This window comes from Tympanuchus pallidicinctus, unplaced genomic scaffold, assembly GCF_026119805.1.
Source record: "Tympanuchus pallidicinctus isolate F22 unplaced genomic scaffold, pur_lepc_1.0 scaffold15, whole genome shotgun sequence".
NCBI lineage: Eukaryota > Metazoa > Chordata > Aves > Galliformes > Phasianidae > Tympanuchus > Tympanuchus pallidicinctus.
In genome coordinates this window covers 32,090,774-32,110,973 of record NW_026294669.1, presented here as the reverse complement: position 1 = coordinate 32,110,973, position 20,200 = coordinate 32,090,774, and the positions used below count along the sequence as shown (strand labels likewise).

At 48.5% G+C, this 20,200-nt stretch overlaps 3 protein-coding genes across 31 annotated transcripts in view; 1 reads left to right on the top strand and 2 right to left on the bottom strand.

Annotated features, from left to right (window-relative positions):
* The window catches only part of KANSL1L (KAT8 regulatory NSL complex subunit 1 like), a 57,202-nt gene extending 49,517 nt beyond the window's left edge, over window positions 1-7,685 (top strand). For 5 of the 6 annotated variants that reach the window (XR_008204683.1, XR_008204686.1, XR_008204684.1 and 2 more), the window contains 4 exons: window positions 4,076-4,188; window positions 5,133-5,313; window positions 5,901-6,203; window positions 6,299-7,685. Coding sequence is in view for 1 of the 6 variants with exons in the window: in XM_052675100.1 (XP_052531060.1) it covers window positions 4,076-4,188; window positions 5,133-5,313; window positions 5,901-6,149 (543 nt within the window). In the remaining 5 variants the exon portion in view is untranslated. Of the gene's footprint in view, window positions 1-4,075; window positions 4,189-5,132; window positions 5,314-5,900 lie in introns of all 6 variants that reach the window. The other variant, XM_052675100.1, reaches the window with a different exon arrangement.
* Window positions 1-12,573, bottom strand: part of RPE (ribulose-5-phosphate-3-epimerase) — a 55,885-nt gene extending 43,312 nt beyond the window's left edge. For 10 of the 12 annotated variants that reach the window (XR_008204697.1, XR_008204691.1, XR_008204694.1 and 7 more), the window contains exons 1-5: window positions 12,422-12,573; window positions 12,258-12,337; window positions 12,053-12,192; window positions 11,845-11,979; window positions 11,673-11,759 (exon numbers count right to left, since the gene is read on the bottom strand). Coding sequence is in view for 3 of the 12 variants with exons in the window: in XM_052675136.1 (XP_052531096.1) it covers window positions 11,673-11,759; window positions 11,845-11,979; window positions 12,053-12,192; window positions 12,258-12,337; window positions 12,422-12,543 (564 nt within the window). In the remaining 9 variants the exon portion in view is untranslated. Of the gene's footprint in view, window positions 1-10,832; window positions 11,307-11,672; window positions 11,760-11,844; window positions 11,980-12,052; window positions 12,193-12,257; window positions 12,338-12,421 lie in introns of those variants that run through there. The other 2 variants (XM_052675134.1, XM_052675137.1) reach the window with 2 other exon arrangements.
* A 2,748-nt stretch (window positions 12,574-15,321) lies between these two features.
* Window positions 15,322-20,200, bottom strand: part of UNC80 (unc-80 homolog, NALCN channel complex subunit) — a 118,856-nt gene continuing 113,977 nt past the window's right edge. For all 13 annotated transcript variants that reach the window (XM_052675075.1, XM_052675080.1, XM_052675076.1 and 10 more), the window contains 4 exons: window positions 18,412-18,493; window positions 17,862-17,973; window positions 16,535-16,746; window positions 15,322-15,729 (listed from right to left, as the gene is read on the bottom strand). In XM_052675075.1, the coding sequence (XP_052531035.1) occupies window positions 15,466-15,729; window positions 16,535-16,746; window positions 17,862-17,973; window positions 18,412-18,493 (670 nt within the window). In that variant the 3' untranslated portion in view covers window positions 15,322-15,465. The remainder of the gene's footprint in view (window positions 15,730-16,534; window positions 16,747-17,861; window positions 17,974-18,411; window positions 18,494-20,200) is intronic.

Below are 20,200 nucleotides of genomic sequence, written 5' to 3'. Positions count from 1 at the left end.
GTGCCACTACTGTTGCTTTCTCCAGACGTAAAAATGCCCCTTTTTCCTTCAGGGAACACCTGTGGACTTAGAGGCTGAGGGCTTCCTTTCTCCCCTAATGATGAGCTTCAGCCTAGCCCCAGTGTGAACATAACAGCCAGTCTGCTCTCTAGGCTGCTTTTCTGTTCTTCCTGTCTTACTGTGGCTCCTCTTCGAGTGTCAAAAGACAAACCTGCCTTTGTACATCCGTAGTCTCTCTCCAGTCTCTGCTACAGGCCATTACGGACTGCTGTAGCTATAGGATTAGCATTTATACTTCCATCCATGATATCCACTCTTGAGCTTACCTTTCAGAACATCCACGACCAGAGCTTACAGGCCTTATTAGTAAGACAGTTCTGCATTTATGTAGCAGTACAGAAGATAATGCTAAACAGTGCTGAATGGGCTTCAGGGTGTCTCTGTGTGAAGCGTGTGTGCTTATTGTTAAATGGCCCTCCCAGTACATTTGTGTTTTGGCATTCCTAGTTCAGCCTCTATGATTCATCACTTGGCCAGGAAATAACTTGAGTACAATAAAGCGGCTTTGCCTCCTGCTGTGGTCCACTGCTTCAATATTGTCTGTCAGCTGCTGGGTAGAATAAGAGGGATGTCAGATGAGGAAGATGATAAAGAGCTTCTCTTTTCTAACTTGCCCTTTGCCAATTTTCCCCCTTTCCTTTGGATCGTATTAATTGGTTTGGATGTTTTTTGAGCCCTGAGAAAAGGTGGTTGTCTGATCTTAAATCTCCCATTGCTTAGGTTTTGGGCTGACTTAGTTCTGAAGCTTGAGAAAAGGCATGAGAGAACAGGAGCATTACCTTTTCTTCTCACATTCTGACTCTCTTGAAGTTCTTCCTTGTACTAACATCAAGGTGAGCTTCAGCAGATCATTGTGGAAGAAGAGAGAGGGCAAAATGTGCTGTCTGCCTCTGTAGAAGTGTAAGCTTTTTCTTTGCTTTTCTCCAGAGCACCTGGGGTGGTGCTATAAAATAGTTGTCTTTCTGTTGTCTTCTGTCTAGCTAAATTTAAAACTCCTTCTGTCAACCAGCACTTAGGATCTCTTCCACTTGATGCAGCAGACTTGTGCCCAAAGTTTCCACAAGTTAAAAACAAGTAAGCAGTCCCAAATTTGTCAGGTTCTACAGGAGCTGAACTTGCAAGGATAGGAACTCAGCAGTTCCCCATTCACAACAATTCGAGTACAGAAGTCTTACCTTTTTGGGGTACCTCGTTCTTGTGTCTGGAACTTTTGGACAAGCAGCATTTGTGTTTCCTGCATGTATGACTTTGCAGCCTGTTATTGCTTCAGCAAGGGAGGGTGTGGCACGGGCTTTCCTGTTTTGTTTTGTCTAGGTTCAAGTTTCTGGCAAGGCAAGGGTATAGAACAGCGTTGAAGTTTATTTTGTAGTTGTTCAGTAACGACCAGTACTTCAGCATAATTATTTCTGTGATTAGTTTGGTGAAAGTGTTTCTATGGTGTATGACTTAGTGCTTCCCATGAAGCAGAAGAGCAAAGCACTGATTTTGTTTTGCCAACTTGTCAGAAACACTCCTGGTTATTTATTTTGGGTGCTGTTCCTGCTCATTCAAGGTGAATGCCCGTTGACTTGTAGCTTAGCTAGGTGAGATGGAGAGAATTCACATCTGAATGGAAGCAAGGTCTTGTTCTTTACACGAGCTCCTGAGATCTGCTTCACAAAGAGACCTTTGCTCTCAACACGACTGCCAGAACCTTCTGACAAGTAATGACAGTTCCTAGGCCTTTTTTCAACCTGTTCTTAGTGAGGAAAAAAAAAAAATCAAAGTGCTCCAGCCACAGTAAGTATAAATTAACCTAAAGTTGGTGCAGGAAACATATAAAGTCTTAGGGAAGAGCAAAGGCTGTATCGAATCAACTAAAGTCCTGGTTTATGCTGAGGTAATGTGATTTTGTCTGTGGAACAAATAATACTTTTAAAATCAACTCTATTAGTGGTCAGTCTTGGATGGAATAGAGTAAAACTTAAATAAGCAAGTACTTAAATCTCTGCTATCAGCCACGGAAGAGGTACAGTAAGGCTTATTTCAGTATTGCAGAACTCTTGGCTAGGAGAGGAATGTGGGCTTTGATTTTGAAAGGAAGCTCATTAAAAATGAAGTTTCTTCCCCTCATGAAAAGTCCTGGCAATTTGCTAAGAAAAGTATTTTCAAAGTCCAAGTTTTTCTTTTGGAATTATCTTTTGTTTGCACTTCAAAGGAAATTGAGCACACAGAAAAATCCTAAACGTTCCCTGAGGGAATAACGCTTTGGTAGTCCATAAAATTCCCACTTTTGCACTGTACATCACTGACCTTGGGAAAGAGAAATCTAAACTGAGGTGCAGACCCTGAGCGATGCCATCCAAGGGACAGAACTGGTGAATTCCAGAGAGAGGAGGAAACACATTAGGTTGACTTCCATGAAGGGAAATCAACAGCTAACAAAGCCGTTTGTGTTCAACATAAATACATAAAAGCAGTGAGGAGCCTTCAAAAAGAAATCATGAGCCGGGCAAACAAAGCAGGCTTGTTTGTCTGAAGGTTCCTGTTGAGTGCTGAGCTGAGGAGGAAGCAGGCAGCTACAGCTTTAGCAAATGGCTCCCATGGCCAATTCAGACTGCGCTGAACTGCAACTCCGGGGCCCTTTTCATCAACCCAGATGAATTTTGTTGTGGGGCTGTAGTTCATGACCACAGCTTAGGTAGGAGCTGTGGTCCCTGGGAAGCTGAGGAATGCCACTCTCTGATGTGTTTGCAGCAGCATAAATGCGTTGCAGTATTTTGCATTTGGAGCCATGATGGTAATGCACTGCACTGCTTCAGTGCTGCAAGTCTTCATGCAGGGAATGGCTTCTGCAGAAGACCTGGGGGCATCAGTTGTCTGCTGCAGCATAAATGCAGCTGGCAGCCTGTCTGTTTCTGACAGAGCGGTAAAGATTCTGCTTTTTGCCTCTGTGTTTTATCAGATGGAATCAGAAGTTGAATCGTGTTGCTTGTGTAACAGCCACGAGAACTTTGTTTTTACAGAACGTCAAATTTATTTTCCATGACCCTCAGTTCTTGGTATAGTTCTTGTCCAGGGATGATCTGGCAATGCATTTATGAGCAGGAATTGTTGTTTCCTAGAATTTCGCTGCTTTTGAGTTGGGAGCAGCTGGCACAGAAAAGCATGGCTGCAGCAGTCATATGCTCTTGCCAGCCTTAGCTCTTAGGTGAACTTTGAGGTGGCTGAATGGCTTGGAGCACTCCGAAACAATTCTGAGCAGTGCTGGCATGGCCCAGCCAAGAGCTCACCTGATCTGGGGAGGGAGAGGGATGGGCAGCACCGTGCTCCTTGCCCAGCTACCTCTAAGCAGCAGGAGAAATGAAGGTGGCTCTTTCAAAGTGAAGGTCGGAGTGTTTTTTTGCAGCGGGGGTGTTTGTATCTAAAAAACTGGCTGGTTTGACTGTGAGCAGTTAGTTAAAATACAGTTCTGCTTGGTTTGTGTGGAGCCGTACCTGGGTCGTGCAGATCAGTCGCTGAGAAGTGCTCTCTTCAAAGCAGAAGCGATTTTCTGCTTGGTTTCCTAGCAGGAATGCAGCACCTCAGGTTTGCTGTGTGCCTCTCTGTGTGCAGCTATCCCTGGCCTCATGAGCTCAGACCTATTGCTCTGTGCTTAAAGAGCACCTGGCAAATCCTTCTGCCTCCCAGCTCCCTCTTGCAGCAGGCTCTGGAAAGTTCTGCAATTTTTGCTCGCCTTCTTTAGAAATACCTGTCCTTTTAATTTGCTGCTTCCCACCATAGAAAAACACGTGTTACGTGGTAGGGGGAATAATTTCTGTGTCAGTTCAGATCGACCACAGGCACACGAAGAAATAAACTGTGACAGCATCCCATTATTTTGACGTGCCTTCATACTGCAAGCATGCATCATCCTCTCTGCTGGTGTGTTCAGCAAACAGAGCTCCGTAGAATTACATATAATACCATCTGTCTTTGTTTCTAGAGAAGTTCCTAATTACAGCAGCAGCCGTGTCTCCCTCCTTTCTCATTGCAGGCAGAAGATCTGTCAGATGAAGTGTTTTCCTCACGTCATACAAAGTATGAAGAAAGAGAGCGAGCGAGGTGGTCGCTGTGGGAGCAGAGCCGCTGGCCCAGAAGGAATAGCAGGCAGGTGGACCGACTGGGGCGGGGGTGTTCCTCTCAATGGGGAACTGTGACAGAGAAAACAAGGGCACTCCTTGTGAATTAGCTGTCAGGGACAGTACCAGGTCTAATCCTTAGCTGAAAAAAGAATGCCATGCAATTCTGAAGCACACAGAACCTATGGAGATTTGGCGTGGCGCTGATTAAGGTTTTGTTCCCATGCTGATCAGTTTGTGTCACTCCCAGCTGTGACACTATGCCACACTCTGCAGCAGGAGCCCTTCTTCACTGACCTGACAGGCTGTGCCAAGGACCTTATGCTTAAGCAGTCGTGTGCTGGTAATGAAAAGGTTAATTATCACAGGCCTGCTCTCTGGTGCAAAACTCCCCCTAAAACTCTTGAGAGCAATAGTGCATGTAAGAGTGAGCATCCTACAGCTCTATCTGCAGTTCAGCACTGGGAAAACGATTCCCATAAATGGCTTCACAATCTGCCAGGACAAAAACAGTCCTATAAATGTTGTGTTTTTGCCATTCATCAACAACTGTGTCTGTTCTTCACTGAAAGTGAACTGTGATCATATGAATAAATACGCAAAGTTAGCTTAGTCTTGTGTGGTAAGACTGAGACTAACACCTATCTTATGCACACTAGGGGAGCCCATAACCTGCTGTTCTGGGCACAGGGGGAAGGCAGCATGGTTTGAATCAGGAGCCTGCAAGCAATGCTGTGCTCCCAAGCAGAATCAGCCCCCAGCTGTTGAACAGCCAGAGCATGGCTCTTCCAGCCACGTTTATTCATTTTTCTCCTCTGCACAGCACTCTTTGCTGGGTTGTCGAGAACCATGCGTTTTCATTTCTTTCTGTTTAAATAAGTAAAGCACAGATAGCACATACAGACTGCTTTCAGTGTTGTAAAAGGGCGGGAGCCAGGCATTAAGACTCTTGCCTCTTTTATCCCATGCTAGATCTTACAGCAAAAATGCTGACGGACGACACGGCCAAGATGTGGTGCAGAAGGACCACCCCGGCAGCTCCTGTGCCTCGCTGCACTGCGCTGCTGAACCTGTTCCCGACCTGACTCCTGAAGCCCACGGCTCTGTTTGTTCAGGGATTGCACAACTCCGCAGGGAGAGCCAGGAAGCAAAGGTGGGTGGTTCTGGTGGCTTCCAGTCCGTTCAGGACCCCAGTGAGCACCGGGTCTTAGTCTAAATCTTGGAGCTGGAGCGTGTCCGTGTCCCTCCTTGCCGTCACTCTGGTTTGCGTGGAGCGAACGTAGTGCTCCTGTTTAGATACGTATGTTTGATGAATGAAACCTAACATTTGTCAACAGATAAAGTTTTCACAGCTCAGCAAACACGGCACATGTTTTAGAGGTGAGTGTGGCAGGCCTGGGCTCAGGGCTGCTCAGTCTCTCCTCAGGGCTGTTGGCTGCTGTTCCAGACAGGCCTGAGCGTGTCAATGCCAGCTACTGATGTCTGGCAGCATGGAAGAGAGCCTTCCCCTTCCCATGCTGTGCCCGTACCGTCACAGCCCTGTTACTAGTTCAAAACCACACAAGGCCAGCTTATGTGGACAGCTGGTGCCTCATAGTGCCATAGTCTGTATCTGAAGAGCCCTGCAAACTGTCATAGAGAACGAGGCTCTGTTGTAACTCGATAGCAGATCATTCTGCACGTAGCTCATCAGCTCAGACTCAACCAAAATCCCTTTTCTCCCCTTCTCTCTGATTTCAGTCTGGGCTGTGGGAACTTCGAGTTTTTCCACTAAAAGATGAAGAGGTGGAAGCTTTACTGTGCCAAGATCAAGTAACAAATCAGACTGAAATGTCAAGTGCAGCTTTCCCCAGTGACTCTCCCTGTGCTCCATGTACACCCATTGGTTTGCCAGACAATGGCCTTCCACCACGAAAACAATCTACAGAAGAGTCAGAAGACAGCGAAAATGTTTGCCTGGGAACCAACAGTACAAGAAAGCAAAGGTGACAGGGAGTAATGTGGTTCATTAAGAAAGCCAATTAAGGTGGAGAAAAGTGTAAGGTAAAATCTCTCTTGTTCACACAGCATATGACAGCACAATTCAAAACCTGTACGTTAGCTGCATATAATATATTTTCTTTCTTGCTTTGTAACAGGCAGGATAATTCCCAAAGACAACACTTTCTTCTTCCTGAACCCCAAGAGAAAGTAATTATTTCAAGCTGGAAGTCTAATATTCCCAGTGTTGGGAGTGAGCACACATAAATTGCTGGCAGCATTCACTGCTTTCTGTTGTCATATCGCCACATTTGTTAGTGATCATCCTTTTTTGTCTTGTTTGTTCTCAAATGCGTTTCTGGTTCCAGTCGATTCTGGTGCGACAGGATGCGCTGTCAACCTTAAACCAACAACTTCAACTGAACACAGAAAAACTACTTGACCATATAGTGGGAGGAACAATAACCACTCATTATTTTCCTGTGTGGCATGAACATGTGGCAGAAAATCCACCTCTCTTTAAGTGCATGCGTGTAACCTGTGCGTAAGGGAAGGGCAGGTGAGAAGCAGCAGTTTGAAAGCAGGCGGTGTGGAAGCCTTGCCTTTAGCTTAAAATCTGTACTCAGCTCTCAGTAGTGCCAGGGCATGTTTTGTATAGACATCCTCAAGCAATAAGATAGAAATAGACCACTGCATTTCAATAGTCCATGTATCTGCTACTCAGAAAGTAGGGTTCCTGTTTGTCGTATGGCTATAGGGAATTGGAAGAGAAGAGGAGCTCTCTGAATATTGCATTCTGTGGTCCTTCAGTAGCAAAGGAGGCTCATAATATTTTGCTTTAATATGTTAAAGACAAAAAGTCTTGTAATTTCTGTACAGTGCCTTGCAAGAGTCTCTAAGTATGCCAACATTTGGTGACTAGCTGAAAAGGAAGAGATGGCTGATGGCTAGAAGACCCGTAAGGAAAAAAGCCCAAAAGCTCTCCACTGTGATGCTGGGTAGAGTTTTCATTTCCCAGCGAGTTCACAGTGAGTAAAGAAAAGCAAGTTGTTTCAACTTGGATCTAAATAGAGTAGTTTGGGATGTATCTGCAGTCTCAAGAGGTATTAACAAAGATTAAGCATTGAATGTAGGTATAATTTACCAACAGGAAGTTCTTCTGTGTAGGACAGTTGAAGGCAATATTATAGGAGTCTCTGTTTTTGTGCAAAAGTTTCTTCTGTGTGTAAAAGCTGGAGCTGAATGGCACTGGACAGATGACCCAGTTATAGTGTCAATTCTTTTGGTGTTTTGTTGTTTTTTTTTTTGTCAGAATGACAGGAAATATACACTGGACATCTGAAAACAGTTCAGTAAAGTTTCAACACTACAACCTATTGCTACATTGTAGTTTATTGCACATTCTGATTATTTTTTTAAACATTTTTTTTTAACACTGGTTTGTCTTAAACTTGAATCTTGCCTCAATGTCTGATACTATAATCTTTGATGCAAGGTTGTTTTTTAATTAAAAGTTATTTCTATATATATATATACACATATATATATTGTTGTACGTAGTCTGAATTTGCTGGCCTCCTAGAAGCGATGGATCAATAGTGATGCTTCCTCTTGGCACAGAGACCTGCTCAGCCAAAGCAGGGCTTTGCAGGCACACAGATGCCAGTGGCACAAAGCTGTGCTGCCACACCAAAGCTGCCCCGGTGCTCTGAGGCCAAGGTTGCCCCCAGCACCCATCTACAGAAGTGAGCTTTGCGTCTCATCCTGCACGTGCATCTGCTGCTAGGAAAAGCCTTCAGAACGCTGAATGCCACCAGTGTTTGCAGGGCTCTTCCACTCTGTGCAGCCCTTCAGTAAGTGGGTGTCCATCCTTACCCACTTCACTGTAAGGTCAGGGCTTCCTGCCCTGTGATTCCTGACACACGTGAGCAGTTCTGCAGTTCAGAGCTGGGACGGAGCCACAGCAGGTAAGGCAGCCTGCTAGCTGCCTGATGTGTCCTGAAGATGCAGTCAGGAAATGGAAACATTTCCAGCATTGCAGGGGAAGAAGCAAGAGGAGGGGGGTTTTCCAGACCTATTTGAGGAGAGGGAGCTGAAGAGGGTTGAAATGTAAGAGACAGATGACCCAAGACTCGCAGACTGTGAAGCTGCTCTGCGTGGCTGTACAGCACCCAGCTGTGGTGTCCCACTGCTGTACCCACTGAACCACTGTGCTGCTTTAAGGGTCAGCCTCCACTGTGCTGCTCTGAAGCAGCTGTTTGTTATCTTGCCAGATGCAAGTCAGTGTAAGCAGAATTCCCTTTGTCCTCTCTTCATATGCATTTGCTCAGCCATTGTGGGAAATATTGCCTCACAACACGACAACAAAACAGCTAGGCAAAGACAGGCTGAGCAGCCAGGAGACTGAAAAACACACTGGACAAACCATACAAGTGCACATCTGGTCCTACCCCATCCATCCCCGTCCAAAGCCTTTCCCCTTACCCTCTGGCGCTCAGCTCACTCCACCTGCAGCACTGAGCTGCAACCACCCGCCTTGCACAGCGAGCTGCCCAAGCAGCCCCGGGGCTGGAGATCCCAGCAGTGCACAGAGCCTCCCATCAGGTGAGCAGCATGTGCAGGCACAGCAGGCAAAGGCCGGGGGGGGAGGGGGGTTGGCCAAGAGGAAGTGGCAGCTGCTTTTCTCATGTCACAGCAAGAACACCTTCAGCCACAACACTGGAAGCAGCGCAGCAGCTGTTACAAAGGCTGACTGTTACACACAAACTTAAACATAAGCAGCAATCCCCCCTCCCAAAACTCAAGCGTTGCAGCTGCATAAAGAAAGCAGTTTCCCTGTCACCATTTTCAATAGACATATTCTGCTCCCTGCTGCTATGGGGGTTAAAGCACTTCGCCTCTGCAGCCAGGTACCTTAGCAGAATGTAAGTACCAATACAAGCTTCTAAAACCCATTCAAACTAAACCACGTGTTTTTCTGAAGCTGTGCTGGGACCACACATCCAGTCCCAGCCTTGCTCAGGATGGGTCCAAGTGTCTTTACCCTGTCCTCCAGTGCTGACACTGCCTCTGCTCCTCAGCTCCCCTGGCTGCTGTCCCTGAGACTTGCCCTCAGTTTCCTCCTTCCACTGTTGCCAAAATTCTGATGTCAGAGCACTGTAACAGTTCTGGTGTTTGCTGGGCCCTGTGGATACTAGGTAAGACTACTGGCTCTCCTGTTGATGCTCAGCTGGAATCCTGCTGCTGGGGTGCCTCTGCAGTAGAAATACATTACCGAATACAGGAGGAGAGGCTTAAATGGCAACCTAACATACAACTTCCTTGTATGTATCGAGGCAGTAAACCAGACGAGTGCTAGGCAGAAGAACAACCATTGCTACTGTTACTGCTAGAGATTGTGCAGCTCTGTGGTTACAATTAGCTTTAACTTGAGTTTTGTAAGAGGACACTGCCACAGTAACCAGCTGCACGGTGCATTCTGGATGGACTTACAGGGAAAGAAACAATTGAGCAATGTTCCTGTGTGTGTAGTGTATTTCACAGCACTGCTAATCCAAGACCCAGTGCAAGCACAAACTTGAACATTTAAACAGCGACAAAGTGACTACGGCATGTAAAGAAAACATACTGCACTGTTCTATGCTCAGAACGCAGCACAGTGCCTTCAGTTAAATAGCATGACTTTGGGCCTGTTTTTTTCCAAAGCAACGGAATGGTTTGATGACCCCTTCATCCCAGCTCCAGAGCAGCTGTAGGAGACAAACACTGCTTTCAACAGCATGAGAAGTCACGCTTCCAACTCCTGTGCTAACCCTGCATAGCTGGTTGTGTGCTGCTCAGCCTGCACTGCAGGTACCAGAGCTCTGGCTATTTCTACATGCACAATGCACTGGACTCCACCCAGCTGCTTTCTGGCCCTAACGCACACACCAGCCACACAGACTATTACCTTGCCTAGCCAAGCTGCGGCTGCTGAGCTTTCTGCTGTTCCCCCAGGGCAGCAGACTGTGTGCAACCCTTCTGTCATGAGTCCAGGAAAAAATACCGCACAGAATACCACGGAAATTTGGAGGGAACGAGGCTAATGAGAGCTTCAGGAGGAAAGTCTATCTAAAATGCCCTGCTAAGGTCTTCCTCCAGTTTTGAGCTCTCCTACTTCATGTGTCCAAACCAGACGTGACAGAGCAAACAAGTGGAAAGCATGCGAACTGCTCAGGCTGGTTACCAAGAGGACAGGTAAGCTGTTTCACAGTTAAAGAAATAAGCACCTCTATCCCCTGCATTTCAACCTACATACAATGAAATCGCTTCTAAATCACTGACTTGGGTAAATGCACAAACTGAAGAGAGCATAGGTCAAGATAATGCATTTTAACTTCCTTCTACAGAATCCTGTCACTCGAATCAATATTTGAAAGGTACAAAATACTCCCCAGTTTTCGGGACTTGGTAAAGATGTTTCACCAACTTGTTTGGCATTTGAACCACTTCTGTAGGTCCAGTACTTCCGTGCAGCAAATGCACAACACAGAAGTGTTTCTGACAATCACGCACGGGATTCCTACACCTGAGTGCGTTTTTCCCAAACTATTCATCGTTCATAGCTTAAGGGAGACTCACCACAGCAGAAGTGTGTTTAATGCAGACAATGGAAAAGTTTTGCAGGAACGCACAGACCAAATGACAAACACAGACAGCGAAAGGCAGGTTCATTAGTCTCCCACAAGGTAGCGGCCCATGGCGGTGCTACACTCTTCTAGCAAGCAAAGATTGACTGAACTGCAGTTCAGCCAGCATTACAAGTTGTGCCACACAATTAGCCTCCACAGAATCAAGAAACAGGTTCAAACCATTGCATTTCCAACCCTGAAAGACAGCCAGACAGTTTTTCACTGCTGCTTGCTTCATTGCAGCGAAGGAATGATTCCTCTGTTCAGCAGCAACAAGTTTCCACGATTAATGTTCATCCAGCCCTCCCTTAGCATGAGAAACAAGGGTTTTCCTGTGCGCCCAGAGCCTTCTGGAGCACTGCTCGGGTAGGTCTCACCGATCCAGACAGCGCTTCTGAGCAGCTTCTGAACACACATTCCTTAGCAGATTGATCACAGATCTCGGATCTGCGCTCTTCATAATGGCACTGCCAGACACAATCATATTTGCACCCGCCTGGAAGACATTAAACACCCGCTCAGTGACATGGGACACAAGTAAGGGCAGCGACCGACGCGAGGCCGAAGGACAGAGGAGCACCGCTCGCAGGCTCAGGCGCCGCGCCTCACTACTGCAGCTGCACTCCCCAGCAGTAACTTCCTCATCCCCGCTCCTGTTACCTAAGCGTACGAGGAACACCAGCTTTCGCTTCAAGAGGCTTCGGGAGCCACAGCCGAAACGAGCGCGAGCTCAGGCCCCACACGACGCTGACATCGCCTGCCTCGCCGTTCCCTCCGACCGCAAAGCACCGCACGGCGGCTCCACCCGCGCCATTTCTCAGGGGCGGCGACGCCCCCGGGCCTCCCGAGCGCAGCTCCTCACCTCGGCACACTTGTGGATGGTGTCAGGCCCGACTCCTCCGTCCACCTCGATGTCCAGCGACGGGAACTGCGTCCTCAGCCACTGCACCTGAGGGCACACAGCGAGGGAGGCGCGGCGTCACCCCGGGCCGCGCCAGCGCCGAGAGCCCGGCACGAGCGGACGCCGGGCTCACCTTCGGCATCATGTCCTCCATGAACTTCTGCCCTCCGAAGCCCGGCTCCACCGTCATCACCAGGGCCACGTCGATCTGGTTGGCCAACGGCGCCAGCTGCTCCACCGCGGTGCCGGGTTTGATGGCCAGCCCCACCTGCCGGAGAGGAGAACGGTCGGGGAACGCGCTGCCCCCCGCGGCCCGGCGCGGCCCCCGGCCTCGCGCTCACCTTCATGCCGTTCTCGCGGATGTCCTTAATGAGCGCGCCGGGGCCGTCGGTGGCCTCCAGGTGGAAGGTGTACTGGTTGGCGCCAGCCACGGCCATGGGCTGCACCCACTGCTCGGGCCGGGCCACCATCATGTGCACGTCTGCGGGCGGCAGGCCGTCAGCGAGAGCCCCGCCGGGCCGCGCCGCGCCGCCCCCGCCCGCTTACCGAAGAAGGGCTCCCGGCCCAGCCGCTTGCGCAGGCTCTCCACCACGGGGTGCCCGAAGGTGATGTTCGGCACGAAGTGCCTTGGGGGCCGAACACACAGCACGTTACCGCCGCGCCGCCTCGCGCCGCCCCGCGCCCCGCCCGCCTCGCGCCGCGGCCGTTACCCGTCCATTACATCCAGGTGCAGGTAATCAGCCCCGCAGTCCAGCATGCGGCTGCACTCGGCGCCCAGCGCCGCCAGGTCGCTGTTGAGGATGGACGGCCCGATCCGGCACCCCGACGCCATGGCCGCCGCCGGGCCTCCGCGCGTGCGCCGCCGCCGCGAGGCGTCACGGGACGGGCGGCACCGCCCCCCACCGCGCCATCTTCGCCTCGGGCGGGACGGGCGGGGCCGCGGGACCCAACCGAACCGAGCGAACGAACCCGAACCAAATGGCACTTCGGACGGCGCAGCCCCGAGCGCGGCGCGGCGATGGCCGCGGCTGTCTGACGGCAGGCACGTGGGCCGGCCGCTCTGCGGGCCCGGGGCGGCGCGGCAGCAAACACACACACAGCGCTGTCCTTCTGCCTCTGTATTTAGGCCTCCGAACAACGCGTGCATAAAATGGCGAGGCGGCAGGGCCGACGGAAACACGGACGGGTTCAACAGCACGCGCGCTGAAGGCCTCTAACGCTAAGGGAGCGGCGCCGTTTGCATTCGCAGCAGAAAGGCGGTGGTTGTGCACCAAAGGGCTGCAGCGCACGGCCAGGCACCGGGCCGATGGGAAACGACAGGGGGATGCAGAGCTGCACGTGGGAAACGGGCGTTCTAGTCGTGCCTGCGGCTTACTGCTGCAGGGTGACTGCTGGCAGAGGGAGACCTTAATGCAATTCGTATTATATACACTTAAATAAATCACACTCTTAATTGCTGCTGCAGTACACAGTGAGGCCCCTACTCTCATTCAAGCTGATTCTCCCTTCTCATTTCCAACACGAGATCACTGGCTGAAATGCACCCCGAGCTCCGTGCTGCACTGCAGCAGTTTGCTCAGCCTGCACCCGAGCTCTCCTGCTGCCCACCTGCACCCAGCCTAGCTGGGGCTGTCAAAGTGAGGCTGTGTTTTCTCTCACTTGTGCATCACTGTTAGCAGTAACACTTCTAGCCACTGGAATTTGAGCGAGGAGCTGATGCAAAGCGCTGTGGTACAGGAGGCTGGTGCTGGCTGCAGCATGCTGAGGAGATAAGAAGGGCAGAGCATGGTGCGGTCAGCAAAGCAAGCAGCCTGTCGTTGGGACGCCCAGTGAGCAGCAGCTCTGAGGCTGCCACCCCATCATCTCCCCGTAACGCTTCCACCTCAGCTTTAAAGCTGCATTAGTGCACCACCTACAGATGGATGGACAGAGGGATAGATTAATAAAGAGATACAGTTTGCCCCCTGGGCAGTGGAAGCAGCAGGTGCTCGGTGCCCCTGTGCTTGGGGTGGCTTTTGCTGTGGGCTGAGGGAGCTGAATGCGCACAGGATCCCTGCTGGCAGCTGCCATCAAACGTGAGCGTTTGGCAGACGCCGGGCAGCACGGCCCAGGGCTGCACGGGTTGGAACACGACTGCAACCTGCTGCTGCCAGGCGCGCACATCGTTTTTCACGACGCAGTAAAACGTGCACGCTGCCCCACAGCAGCGAGACAAGCGTTTGTAGGGCGGCATTTAAACCACTCCCAGGGAGATGCTGGCAAGAGACACGAGTCCTTCCCTTGGAGACGGAGAGGATATTGCTCCATCTCCGCACTCAGGCTGCTTTATGACGCACACGTTCAAATTACAAGCCCTAGGGGCCGAGCTGGTAATGAGCACATTTTGCAAACTCTCGCAGTGATCTGAAGCATTTTTCTGTGCACAATAACACCACAGTCACAAACCGCAGTATCTATGCTTCTCACAGACACTGGAAAAGGCTGCATGGGAGTCCCAAAGCACGGGGTGACTTTGGGCACTGCTTATGATTTCATGGCTTGATTCACAGCTGGTTTGCAGTTTGTTCCTTAGCAGCTAACGGCTACATTCACATGTCCCAGTAATTCTGCCACAGATTTATAACACATACATATCTCGCACTTGCAGCCATCAAGTTACACGCATAAAACGGAACCTTTTTAAATAGAATCTCAACATGCCAAAAATAGATTATTTCCTCAAGTTTCTGCCCTGCAATATCCATCTTTTGTTTGCAAAGCACATATATATTTGTATGTTTGCATCTATAAGGAACACGAAAATACCATATATAAATATTTACTTTAAATCCCTATATCTAAAGTATGTAAGACAGCGTCAGTGGAGGAGTTGCAAGGTACCAGAAGGTCCACGCGCTCCTGATGTGGTTTCCTTTTCCTTTCCCCTAGGTGGTTTTCCTTTTAAATTGTGTATCACTCAGTACACGAAAGCAGGACAGCGTGGAGCATGTATACCATCCATGGACCACTCACCCCCTGTCCATCTCTCTGCGCACAGCACGTGCATTCCTTTCTATGGTATGCACTGTATTTAGTTTTACAGAGCAAATATTTTTGTAGCAGGAGGGCAGCATCTTACAGAGTGGAATGACACCAACAGATAAAAGTAAACTCAACCAATGCCTGCAGTGCCAAAGAAATCAAAAAGAAAACTGCCTAATTGCTCCACGGTGCTTATCGTTGCTCTGCAAGTAAGAAACAATGGTCCCAGACTTTTACAAGCCTGGGCAAGTACAAGGTTTGTAAAAGTCAAGCTTTAGATTGGTACTTTTTGTCAGCATTTTCACTGTCGCTACCAAGCTGTAAAAGCCTGGCATCCAGCTACTGCATAACCAGCCCTCTTCTCAACACAGCTACAAAAATAAATCTCAAAGAGGTCTCTCACTCTCTTTCCTTGCACAGTACCTCAGCCTGCTCACCCAGAGAGGCTGCCTATCACAGTGCACGGCTGCCACACCAGGGCTTTGTGGACCACACACATTTGCCCACACACCCGTACCCTGAGAATTTTGTACAAATTCTCTGCTCCTACCATCTTGCCCTGGATATAAATAGATTCCTCATACAGAACTTTGCCAGTCTATAGCAACGGGCTGTTAGCTCTATTCTGCTTTTGGATAATAAAGTGCTCTTAATTAGTTACTAGTTACCGGGGAACTCAAAGGAGAAGGTACAGTTTTCTCTTCCTCCTCCCACTCCTGTACCTCCCTAAGAGTTAAACATGAGATTCATCCAGGTCGACGTCCGTCTCCCCAAGCTCCACATGTGTGAAGCTGAAGCGAGTGGCCAGCAAGGGGTTTTCCATCCCGTTGTCCTCACTGATGTGAAGGACCGTGTCCCCGTGCTGCAGCAAGCTGGTGGTCTCCAGGCCAGCGTAGTCCTCGGTGTCAGAGAGCTGTGTGGGCGGCGTGCTCTGTGCTGTGGCTGGCCGGGACTCCACGCTCTCCTCTTTCTCCTTCTCAGCAGAAAGTGCCTCGCTCTGCAGGAGAGGAGAGCCAGTGTTAGGCTCAGAGAAAGAGGGAGAGGGCAAGAAAAAAGAGCAAGGGAACATTTGGGAAATATTTTCTTATTCTCAACTACTGTTTTGCCATTAAGGGGCCAGGTAATTGCAGATTTTAAGTCCCTAACGTTCTACCCTTACAATTTTTGCTGGTGAATCAAATTTGTAGCAATAACCAGAAAAGTTGCCCGCTTTCAGTTTTTAACTCTTCGCCGTTTCATTGTTAAGTATATCTTCAACAAGAGCTTCTTATACACATTCATGGCGAAGGCCATACACCCAAAAGACGTGAGATGTCTGGGTGCATAAAGATCTCAGTGTCACAGTGCAGTCTCAGCGTGTTGAAATGGTGATCATGATTATCTCTGCACTGGGCTCAGTGGTGTCCAACACGGAGAGGTTGAGCTAAGCTCCTTTTGAAACATGATGCTGTTGACACAAACCCCCCTAAGTTTTTGCAGGAATCCTTCCTGAAGGACTCATTGCTCATAGAACGAGGTGCAAAGACCAGTCAAAGACCACTCACACAGCTCCACAGGGACTTGTGGGTCTGATGCGAAGATATAAAGAGAAGAAACAGGGATTTGCAAACTAAGAATCGTTGCAAAGGTAGAGAGGTGAGGGGTTGATAAAATTCAGCCTAAAAAAAAGCCAGTCTTTACTCATCAGCAGGTTTTCATTATACTGCTGTAGTACAGCTTTATCTATCTGCCCTGCAACTTAACTTGTTGAGGCTGAGACGAAGCAGCAGGCACACACACCATACAACTGTCGGACATGCTACCTGGCCAGCGGTCTGGCTATGGAGATCAGCTACAACGACGGCAGGTGAGGACGTCAGCACAGGTTTACTTGGTGCTTCCTGCTTGCTGCTCTCCTGGGGGCTGCTGCGGCTGCAGCCCTGCTGCTGGGCAGCTGAAGCTGGGGATTTGGCTGGGGATGGTGGTGTTGCCTCCGGCTGGGCTTCAGTGAAAGTCACCGAACGCTTCTGCTCCGCTGAGAGGTGCAAAGCCCAGAAAATTGAATATTAAGATGCTGTAATTTGGGAAGGAAAACAAAAGCAGACAGCATCCCCAGAGTTTTTACAAGCAAGACAGGATTCCTGATTCATTCCACCTTTATAAGCTGTCTAAATGGCATCCAATTTAAAAGCCTTTTATTCGTAGGCTTCCTCTCAAGCCGTAGCAAGAGTCATGGTTCTTCTGAAGACTACTGACCCTACCTGTCTTTGTCATGGCTCAATGAGCCACCCGAGACATCTTCCCATCCCTGAATGTAGTGTATTGGGTTCCCATGTAGGGCATAAACATAGAAGGAAGTTGCCCAACGCTTTGCAGGAAATATGAGAAAAGAAAGAGAGGAGCTGAGTGCCTCTCATTCCTGCCACTGACTGAGTCCACTACTGGGACTAAAACTCAACCATGAAACTAATAGCCTTGCTCTCACCCTTCATTATTCCAGTAGAAGTTTTATGTTCCAAACATCTCCAGCAGCACTGTTAGACCAACAGTCCTGGCTGAGCAATTAGGAAACCAGGAAGTTCTCAATAGACCTTTGCTCTTCCACTTGTTTCCTCCCAAGTTAATTGCTCATTTCAGATGTGCAGAATGCAGCTACCTGTTCTGCTCGACAGTGCTGACTCGTATTCATTTTCATATACAGCCCTTAAAACTCTGAACTGCAAAGCTTCCAAATGGTGGAAATTTTTCTTTCTTCCACTCTCACTAGCATTTTCAAAATAGGCACGTCTGGAGGTTTTGGACAAGCAATGGAGGACACCCTAAATTCTCCACAGCTTTAAGAAACACGATCATTGTCCAGTCCAGCTTCACCTTGCTGGCTTTTGGAGAAGCCATTCAACCATAGCTGATAGGATAATCCACTTGCTAAAAAAAAGAATAAGCCTGGTGATGCTTCCCTGTAGTAACATTTGCCAGCCCTTACCAAATGGAACTGAACGTAACGATGGCACTCTTATTTCTGCAAAACAGCTGAAAACTGCTTACATACCCTTCAAATATACTAACTTTTCCTTTGATCTAGAGCAACAACCAAGTATTTTCCACTTTAGCATATGAAGTGCTGGTTCTGAGCATGCAGTGCAGCCCTACCACTCGGTTTTGGTTTTGGCTGGATGCTCCGCCGAGTGGTTGAAAGTCGAGCTCCGTGGCGGCTACGAGGCTCAGTCTGAGTTTTCTGACGTGACAGCAGTGGTCGTCGAAGCTAGATATTGGAAGAAAGAGCCACGTTAGGCTTAGGTGCGTTCATATAACACACAACTACACCCCTGCAGAAAGGATATAGATACATATTTTAATGTTTCTGCGTCTCAGACATCTCCTTCGTATTAAAACTTCTGTGGTTTGTCTTTTCAGTTTTGCTATCAAATGCAATCAGTGCACTTTGGGTAACATAATTTGAGTTTGAAAACAACCTAACCAACCAATAAAAACAACAAAAACCTGCAGAGGAAAGATTCAGGGAGTTCAATACCAAGTACAGCTTCTTTTGGAGGGCTCGTCAGGTCTCGCAGCTACAAATTGGCAGTACTTGCTAACTCAATTAGAGTATCACTAGTTATGTACAAGGAACGTGTCACATCCAGAAATCATTTCAGAACAGAGACAGACTAGAAAAAACAACCCAGGCCCGTTCACTCACCTGCCGTAGACCTCTCTTCCGCCCCAGGGGTTGCTGCAGAAGGAGGTTCTGCTGCCCTGGCTCACTCTGCACGCTTGCCACCCTGTTGGATACCAACAGCATTAGGTCAAGCACAGAAGCAACTTGTCCAACTAGCAGGAATCCTGGCAATTGTGACTAAAATAAATAAATAGATAGATCAACCACTAATGGCACGGCCACTTCAAAGAGCACATACTGTCTTTGAAGGATGGTGGGAACGTGTCTGTTGGGTTTTGGCTTCCAAGGCTTAGGAGAGGGTGGGAGGTGGAGTCATGGCATTCAGGACTTGGCCACGCACAGGTAGCATCTGACTATAAATAACTGCAAATTTCAGTTTTCAGTCATTGATTGATGCATCCCACTGAGCAACACTCACTTCTCTCCATCCTTTGCCACATGGGCTTCAGCAACAAAGGCAAGAATATCAGCTTCCTAGTTCTAAAACCTTCTTGTTTGCTTTTCATTTTTTTCCACAGACAGTGTTGTAAAAGCTTTTTTTTTTTTTCCTCCCAGAGGGACTCCACAGCCTCATCACAATTTTGTCATCTGGTTTTAATTCCAATTTGAGTCAACAAACAAAAAACAAACACAAAGTGACAAAGGATCTATTCACATAATGGATGCATGAGTTATGTGAACAAGGCCCCACACTCAACACTTGCAGCCTTGAGTCTCTGTGGCTAACAGATGAAAAATACAAGTGAACATAAAATTCATATATACATAAAAGCGCACATTTTTAGTTTTTATATCTTGGCACAGAACAATCTTTAGCAATAAAACAGACTCGGCTACATACCATCTCCTTCTACTATTCAACTGATCATTAAATCTACTTCCTATAAGAATACCACCCTCCCCTCATTTTGATCAGGTACTGCATTCCTCCCAACAGTTAAAAGTTGGTCATTAAGCAGGCAGCGGTCACAAAACATAATAGCTGAACAAACGATGTCTGAAAGGCATATGGTTACATAGCAGCTAACGTTCAGATGGATTTCCTTTAAATCAGGCAGCTGCTTATCTGGGAGAGGCTGGAATCCACTGAGCCACAAGTGCTATTTAGCAACCTCCAGCTATAGCTGGTGTGCACTGTCGAAGATTCGGTATTACAATCCGTCTTGCTTTAGGCCTGCCTTCATCTAAAGGAAAGCAACTTTTTTTTCTCTAGATGTTTTCCCTGGATCTTCCCTAGAGGAGCTCAGTACCATCACCAGAGTGAAGGTTTACTATTTGACCTAATTTGAGCAGAGGAAAAAGACAAACCTAAGGTTTGACATGGTCAGACAAGAAGTCATGGAGGAAGTCTGTGGAAAGGCTCAAGAAGTTCTGTCTCCTAAACAGCTCACTCCTCCCTTTGGCAGAAGTCATTGCTCTGGGTAAGTTTGGTAGAACAGAACACGGGAGCTTTCCGGCTGCTTCAGGTCAAAGTCTGGTTAACTGAGCTGAAAGTCCTTTTCCTTGCTCCCTTATCAGCTTAAACTGAAGCCAGACTTTGCACTAAACTGTATGCGTTTCCAAAAGCTTCGTGGTGAGACAGCTGGCAACTTCAGGAGAGAGACACTACCTGCAGCCCCTGAAGCTGCCTCTCTTCTCATCGTCTGACCGCAACGCCATAACCCCAGCCATGCCTGCGGCAATCTCACCACAGCTGTGGTGCTTTGGAAAAAAGGAAAAGCTTCTGCAAGCTCAAAGCCAGAACAAACAAAGATACATTTCAGTCCTTTTCTCCCTCAGACAGCTCCTCCAAATGAGATCGCCAGCCTCC